Raw genomic sequence first — 8997 nt, forward strand, 5'->3', positions numbered from 1 at the left:
TTTTACTTACAAAAAAAGTTCTTAGGTTCAAAAAAACATTCAGTGAACTGAAAAACTGTGGTCGGTAATATAGGTATTTAGCTGTGTCACATGCCCTTAACGAAATATATAAATTTTCGACCAAATAGTCGAATTTTCTACCACTTTCAAATCAAAAAGACATATTTTCATCCAAATAGTTAAATTCCCCCAAAAAAGTTAATTTCCAAGAAAATAGTTGAAATTTCTACCCCACAAATGAAACAAATGCGAAACAAAATAGTTACATTTTCAACGAACACTATTCATCATCATTCTATTTTGAAACCAAAATGATGAATCCGCAACGAAAAATATAATTGTTGATATTATTTCAAACAAAAACATTTAAATTGGAAATTAAACACAGTTGAATTCAACCAAACAAAGACGAGATTTTTAACAACATAACTAAATTCTCAAACAAATCAGATTAATCTTCTACCAAAATAGTTTAATTTTCAACAACAAAAAATGGTATTATTTTTCCAAAAAGGATACATTTTAAAACGAAAAAAGCGAATTTTGAAAAAAAAAAAAATTTCCACTAAATTGTTGGATTTTCAAGCAAAAAAAAAACATTTCAAAAACAAAAATATGAATTTTCAACAAAAAACTTCATTTTTACGAAATAATCGAATTTCCTACGTTTTTTAGATTAAAAAGATGAATTTTAAACAAAATAATTAAATGTCCAGCCAAAAAGTTAATTTTGTATCAAATTTATGAACGTTCTACCAAAATATTAAAATTTTCTACCCAAAGGAAACTAACTGATACCAAAATTACATTTACAATAAAAGAAGTAAACTTTCAACCAAAATTATGAATCTTCAAACAAAAAACTGAATTTTTAACAAAGTTGTTCAACTTTCAATCCAGAATTTAAATTTTCCAACAGAAAAAAACGAATTTTTAACAACAGTAAAATAATTTAACCGCCTACAGAAATTCGTAATCAAAAGCGATAAATTTTCATACCAAAAACAACATTTTCCAACAAAAGAGTTGAATTTCCAACAACATTTTTCGTTATTTGTCAACGAACTAGATGAACTTTTTATCAAAATAGTTGAATTCTTGACAAAATACATGAATTTACAACCCACAAAGATTTTACAATCAATAAATACAACAATTTTATTTCGAAATGTGGAATTATCATGCCGAAATGACGAACTTTCTGAAAAACAGTTGAATTTTCAAAAAAATTGTCCCGATTTTAAACAAAGAAACAAATTATCAACAAAATAGTTAAGTTTTTATACAAGGTTTATTGTTGTTTAACAAAATACAGGAATTTTAGGCTAAAAAAGATAAAACGTCAACCAATTGAAAACGAATTTTCAACAAAATAATTGAATTCTAAACAGAATATTTTCTTAATAAAAAAGACAATTCTTTAACAAGAACAAAATCATTTTTAACAAAGTAGTACCACTTTCAACTAAGTAGTTGAACTTTCAACAAAAATAGCTTATTTTTCAATCAAAGAGATGAATTTTTAACAAAAGAGTTCAACTTTCAACCAAATAATTAAATTTTCGTTTAAAAATATGAATTCTGAATAAAATATGTATTAGTTGATATTTCAACAATATTTTTATTAATTTTTAGTAAAAAATGGTTTAATTCAACAAAAAATACAACTTTTGAAAAATAGTGGAATTTTCAAACAGATACATGAATTTTCAATTGAAAACTATCATTATTTCCCCAAAAATAAAACAGTTATATTTGTCGTTTAAAAAATTAGTTTCGAACAAAACCAAAAAGAAATTTTCAAGAAAATAATTAAATACAGTAATATAAAGCTACTTTTGTAAATGAAAAATCATTCTTATTCAATTTTATAAAGCAATTAAACAACAAAATTGAGCACGCTCTCGAAAAAAATCCCTTGACCAAAAAAAATGCTCTCACATTTCCAGGTATTAGAAATTCCCTAAAAATCACGCAGGTTTTTCAGGTACGATAGAAACCCTAAAAATAATGATTTTTCGATTTCGGGCACAAAAAATCAGAACAGCCAGAATAAATCAGGACATGTGGCCACCCTAATTAAATATCAGTCATTTTTCGGCATTAGGTACACGTTTACTAACATATTGACAACTCAAATTTTTCAAAACGCCAAAAACACATTTTAGACTCGAAAAAGTAAATCTTTGTAAAAATCAGTGCTAAACTTAAAGATACTCGGTCGACTTACAATTACTCTTTATCCCTAAACAGACAAACAATTAACAAATAACAGACTTATTCTAAAATTGAAAATGCGGACAAGTCGATTTTTTCTAGCAAGAGTATGGGCTTTCCTCCAAGAGCTCAAAAGCAAATGAAAGCAAGTACTTGGAAAATGCGATTCTAACCGAAAAAACGACCAAGGAAATACGGGGAAATTTTTCGAAGTTCTCACCAGTAACTCCATTTTACCAGGTGATATTTCTATTAAGTATTCGAGTAAGACTATTAAACTTCTGAAAATGTAGCTCGACTTCTGACAAATCCGGGGGGGGGGGGGGGGGGGGCAGTTTCTCAGGTCCGAAGAAACCTGGAGAAAATTATGAAATCTGGGAAAAATAAATTGCTCTTGGAGAAACCGTTGTTTGCCAAAATTTAGGGCTAGCCGCGTAGCATCTAGCCTGTTATCACCCTCTTCGCCATGACACCAAAAACTCAGTTTCCGGAGCACCCGGGCCGCTAAGGTAAAAATGAAATCAATCGCGAATTTGGGTTTATATTCTAAAATCGATAAATCCCGGGTATAAAAAACGACTTTTCGAATTACCTGTGCAAAATCTTGCTCAAGATCGTCGGCGTAGAGATCAATGTCACCGTCCGCCATTTTACACACACCGACGCTCTCACTGTTCACTGAATTTAGTGAATTTCGTGAATTAGTTGTTTTCTAGCCTAACAATGACAGGGGGCAGCACTCTCGTTTACTTCGTTTACACGGTTTACTCAATTACGGTTCAAAGATAAAAATCAATAAAATTGACGAAAGAATATGATTGCTGAAGAAATTAAAAGAATCACAAGGTAGTTTTTTCTGTTTTGTTGATTCTTTTTCTATTGTCGAGATTTGGGCACTAATTTGTATATTTAAATAATTTTAACCAATATAGGAATGGATTCTAACCTGAAAAGTCACGTAATTAGGTATTTTATAGTGATGTAATCTGAGAAGATGGCTGCACGCCGAGGGTCAAAATTCAAACACGACAAATAAAAAATTATGTTTTTTATACAAATTAATAATAAAAGTTTATAGCGTATTAATCAAACAAACTAAAAGCAGAAGTCATTGAATTCAACAAAAAAAAAGAAAAATATATTTTAATTACTACGTTTAGTTTTTCTTGTGTCGTTTTGAATTTCACAAATATTATATTATCGTCTACTCAGAGAATGAATTTGCAAAGAAAAAGATTAATTTTCTACTAGAAAGACAATTTTTTTTAAATATATGAACTTTTAAACAAGTTGTTGGATATTCAACTACAGACGATGTCTTGTTAAGTTTTATAATAAAAAATTTAAATTTCAAGAAAATAGTTAACTTTTCAACCAAATAAATTAATTTGGGAACCAAAATATAATTATATTCTACCAAAAAGGCGGATATTTAAGAAAATACATGTATTTTCAACCAAAAAAATTAATTTTTGAACAAATGATTTTTTACCAAAAAGGCGAATTTGCAAAAAAAATAGTTCAATTTTCATTTTAAAATAAGTATAACAGCATTTTTATTTTTAGAATTCATTTTCAACAAAAAAAAAAACATTGTTCAAGAAAATAATTCCATTTTCAACAAAAAATAAATCAATTTTCAACCATACAGGTGAATTTTCAACCAATAAATTTTATATGACAAACAAAACGAATATGATTCGAATATTATTATTTGAATTCAATTTAGAATATTATTCTACCAAAAAATACAAATTTTCAACAGGCCACATGAATTTTAAATCACATAGTTAAGTTTGCAACTAAAAAAAGTACATTTTTAGCCAAAAATTGAAAAAAAAAATTTTTAATAAAAAATTAATTTTGGACCAAATTCTTTAAGTTTTAATTTAAAAAAATTACAAACGAGAAGTATAAAATTCTAATAAAAAAGACAAATTTTCAACAAAAAACATGAATTTTTAGTCACTTATATGAATTTTCAACTAAAAAATGTACATTTTTAACCATAAATAGTACAGCTATATTTTCAATTCAAAAATTTACTTTAACAGAAAGAAACCATTATTTAAACAGAATGGTTCAATTTACAAATAAAGAAATGAATTTTGTGTTATATATATTTCAATTCTTAACTAAAAAAGTTTAATTTTCAACACGAAATGGAATAGTTTAATTTTTAGTGATTAATAATTGTAAACAAAGAAAAAAGAGTCTCGACAAAACATTTAAATTTTCCATCAAGCAAATTAACATAAAGTCATATAGGAAAATTTTCACCTTTTAAAGATAATTTTTTGATTAAAAATAGAATAGTTAAATTTGTAGTAAAAAAGGAAATTTCAACAAAATATTTAAATTTTCAACCAAAGAAATGAATTTTTAGCCATAAGATCCATATTATTTAAAATAAAATAGTTCAATTTTTATTTAAAAATATTGTACATATTTGATAAAAATATTATACATTTAAAATTGGTTGCAACCATAAAAAGCAAACATTTTTTAACTAAATATTTAAACTTTAAAATAGGAAAAAAATTAATTTATATCAGAAAATATTTTCAAACAAAGGAGGCGACTTTTTAATAAAATACATGAATTTTTAACCAGATGTTTGATTTTTCAACTAGAAAATAACCATATAATATATATAAAAATTTTTTAATAAGAATAGTTAATAAAATGCTTAATGTTTAAACTAAATATATATAATATTAAAAACCGTTGAATTAACTAAAAATCACGAATTTTCAACAAATTATTATTTTTTTAAATGGAAAAGATAAATTATTAACCGTAAATAATATGTTTAATTATTCAGTCAAAAAATTTAATTTCCAATTTGAAAAAAAATTCTACAAAATATAGTCGAATTGTCGACCAAAGAGCAGAATTTTGAATCAATAAAATATTTTTTTCGCAAAGTATTTCAACTTTTAAATAAATAGTTGAATTTCTAACAAAAAACTTTTATGTCATTTGTTTTCGACATAAAAGTAGAGTGCTTTTGAAAATTATACGTTTTAATTATTATTGAATATGAGGTGGGAGGAAACTTTATTTTGTTAAAAATTCGAGAAAAAAAAGGAATTTCTGCCAGAAGTATACTTGAATGCTATTATTATTATTTTTTTATGACGAGAAATCAATTTTTCTTCAAGTACTTATGAAAAATAAAGTTTCATCCTACGCAATTAATGTTATTTCTTGACCCTCAGCGTTCAGACATTTTGGGTTTCTCCCACCAAACAGAAAATACCCCTTTATGCGCATCACGTGATACAAGCGCGAAAAGTTTAAATTATAAAAAAAGTATTTAAAAAATTAAAAAGATTATTTTCAATTTTAATATTAACGGATATGGCGATATCATGTAGTATAAATTATTAGCTCATATTAATTATTACTATTGAATTGAAATAATATTTTAAAGTTCTAAATTAAATTTTTCCTATATGTATAGTCAGCTTATGCTGCAACCCGACTAACACCAATGTAGAGATTTCGTAGTTAATGTGTGATAATTACAGTGGTCCAAAAATGTATTCCAAAATTATTAATCACTCTAGAAGGCAAGACCCCCGCCCTTCCCCTACTTATTGAGTAATCTTGAGAAAAATTCCATTTGATCAAATCGGTCAATACTAAATAGGAAAATCGCAGTGTTAGAAAAATGGGAAAAGCAAATACTTTTATTAACATTTTGTAATTTGAATTTATAGTCACTATTTAAAAAACTTTTCAGGAATTAGTTTAAAATCTAATTTTTCTTAAATTTTAATTATTTTTTTTATTTTTTGGAAAAACAAGGTGACAAAGTCTTATTTTTTAAACTTCGTACGTCGAACCTTATGTGTATGTCTAATTCCTAATAGCACGGAACATTTCGGGAGCGTTCCTGGAGCATTTCACTGGAACATTCTGAAGGTCCCCTCGGAAAGTTTCATGAAACGTTCATACACCTACAGCTGCGTTCCCGGAATGGGTCGTGCTATTAGATAATAATAACAAAAAAGAATAATAAATTTATTAATAACATCGGAATATATAAAAAATTCATTATAGTTTGTATTCTATTTCTAGAGGTATGTAGATAGTTTTAGGGTATACTATACTTTTTATTGGAAATTGGTGCAAAACTCCGACAAAAAGCAGTTCTAAAAATTATCAGACTCACGACTTGCGTAATGATTGTGAATTTTGTAAAAACAAGCTCATGAATATTTTATATTTTTGTAAAAAAAGTAAAAAAGTAAAAAATAAATAATAAAAATGGTCAATAACGTCGGAATATAATAAGAAACATTTATTTCTACTTCTCATACATTTTATACATGTTTTGCAAAATTTATTTTCTAAATATACGATGAGAACACTTCTTTTTATTTAAATAATTTTATTTGTTTGTATTAATAATATTATGAATGACCAATATTGACTTATACCCGGATTCAAAACTCTAGATAAAGTTTATTTTTTTATTTTTTATATGAAGTATAAAGATCTTTGACACTAAAAATGTCAAACATTTCTAAACTTTAAATATAAATGTAAAAAAAAGAATGCAACAAGTGTTTTTTTCTTTCTTCAAAAATACAAAATCACCAATCACTGATGTAATATCATTGATGAGATTTGCAAATTCTCTATTGTTTAAGAAACTAATAATTATTCACTTCTAGATTTTGGAATTGTGTAGGCTCTCATTAACTGCCCAAGCAATTATTTTCCAGCAATAAATAAAAAGATAGAAAATTAAAATTCTATTCTTCAAACAAACAACTTTTTAACTCACAATAGTTTTTATACTCCCAACATGAAAACATGTCTCATTAAAACAATGTCAGCAACTCCAGCTACTTCAAATTTCAAAAACTTGCAAATTTTATTTTTTAATTCTTTGTACAGAATTTACGTATATAATGCTTAGTTACTATTTTTATGTCCAAATCAATTGTTAATGTTATAAACAAATACATATTTTAGTCATTTTTCGTTCTAAAAATTGCGTTCATTTGACAGACTTGATTACAAATTTCTTGACATTGAAAAATGGTTACCAATTTTTAATACTTGATAACAAGGGTTTATTTTTTAAATAAAATGTATAAACTAGTACGGATTATGCGGATCTTTTATTCACATTTTTTATAAAAAGCCATTGTGGCTCATTGATGAAATAACGTAAGAAAGGTATATTGCCAAGCAGCGCCGGATTTACCAAGGGGGCACGGTGGGCCTAGGGCACCAGGCCCAGGGGGCCGAGGGGCCCCTGACCCCAGAAAATTAATAAAGTGTACAACAAAATTGGGATTTTCTGGGGTTTATCCCCAGGCCCCGAAAAATGTTAATCCGGCGCTGTTGCTAAGTTATTTGAAGCTGATTTCGTTTTCGAAAAACTGAAATCTGTATTTTTTTATCAAATGTATTTAAGCAATTAACAAATATTCCCGACAAAGTCTCTCAATAAATAAAATTATTTCTCAGTCACTGGCAGTGGACTTCGTAGAAAAACGTAATCCGTTTGTTGAAAAATATTCAAGCTGTGAGTTTATTTATAAAATACCCCATCATTATTTTTAGCTTACAAAGTATTAGAAGAAAAGGATTTTGACAAGTAATATAAAATTTATTCTGTTGAAAAAAAAGAAAATCTGTTGATTGAAAATGGGAAAAAACCTCTATTTTTCATTAGATTTATTTCAACAATTAACAAATATTCTCACCTGTCATTACAATAAAATCCTTTCTGAGACATCGACAGTCAATTTCGTAAAAAATTTAAATCGATTTCTAGACGAGTAGTTAGGTTCAGAGTCTGTTTGTAACTTTGTTAAAAAAAAAAATGGTTATTCGATGATAAAGTATCCTAAGGAAAGGATTTCTTAACAATTAAAAATTTATTTAGTTCAAAATGGAAATATTCTGGTTGAAAATTTATGAAAATCATTATTGGTTTATAACGTTCCTTCAAGCAATGAACCATTTTTATTAGTTATTAAAAAGTCGTTTATATATTTAGTTTTTTATACATTTTTAATTAAGTTTTTAAAAAGAACGAGGTCGTTGGTGAGAGAAATGGCTCACGTAGGAACTTGTTTCTTGAATTTCTTTATAACATTACAACTTACTTCGGATTATTTGAAAATGATAATCAAGCATCGTTATTGCGCATATTCTAAACAAAACATAATTATATAAAGTATCCAAGTATTTTTCATTTTGCAGTAGCAATTTAATTCATTAATTTGTTTACAAACACATTTGCAGTAATTTGCCAAGAATTCAGGGTGAATTAAAAATAATTCAAAGCAATTAAAAAAGCAATAAAGTTCAGAAATCCTTGAGTTCTCTGTTTTAATTTATTGAAAGAAATGACTAAAGTGGCATTCCCAGTGGGCACAAAATTGTAGAACGTAATTGAAACGTCCTAAAAACGTTTCTTAGACGTACAAGTCAAAAGGCGTCATTTGAACGTTTAAAAAGCTGTCCTAAGTCAGACCAAATAATGCTCGAAAAACGTTTTATGTTCGAAATACGCCATTAAAACGTCTCTGAAACATTGCATGTTTATGTTACGTTATATGGACTGACTTAGGACATTTTTAAGCCGTTCTAAGGATGTTCTTTAACGCTTGTGCCCACTGGGTTTTTTTTTTTAAAGTGACTATAGCGATTTTAGCTTTAACAAGTGACTAAAGAGTGTTTTGAGAAAGAAAATTAACATATTGTTTGAAAAAACAGGACTTTGTAAGAAATCTTTAATAAATAATTTTT

General features: G+C 26.7%; 1 protein-coding gene across 5 annotated transcripts in view; it reads right to left on the reverse strand.

Moving 5' to 3' along the window:
• The window catches only part of LOC117180054 (cleavage and polyadenylation specificity factor subunit CG7185-like), a 60418-nt gene extending 57527 nt beyond the window's left edge, over positions 1–2891 (reverse strand). For all 5 annotated transcript variants that reach the window (XM_033372367.1, XM_033372366.1, XM_033372365.1 and 2 more), the window contains exon 1: positions 2810–2891. In XM_033372367.1, the coding sequence (XP_033228258.1) occupies positions 2810–2866 (57 nt within the window). In that variant the 5' untranslated portion in view covers positions 2867–2891. The remainder of the gene's footprint in view (positions 1–2809) is intronic.
• Between the last annotated feature and the right edge of the window lie 6106 nt (positions 2892–8997).

Source organism: Belonocnema kinseyi, chromosome 9, assembly GCF_010883055.1.
Source record: "Belonocnema kinseyi isolate 2016_QV_RU_SX_M_011 chromosome 9, B_treatae_v1, whole genome shotgun sequence".
Lineage (NCBI taxonomy): Eukaryota > Metazoa > Arthropoda > Insecta > Hymenoptera > Cynipidae > Belonocnema > Belonocnema kinseyi.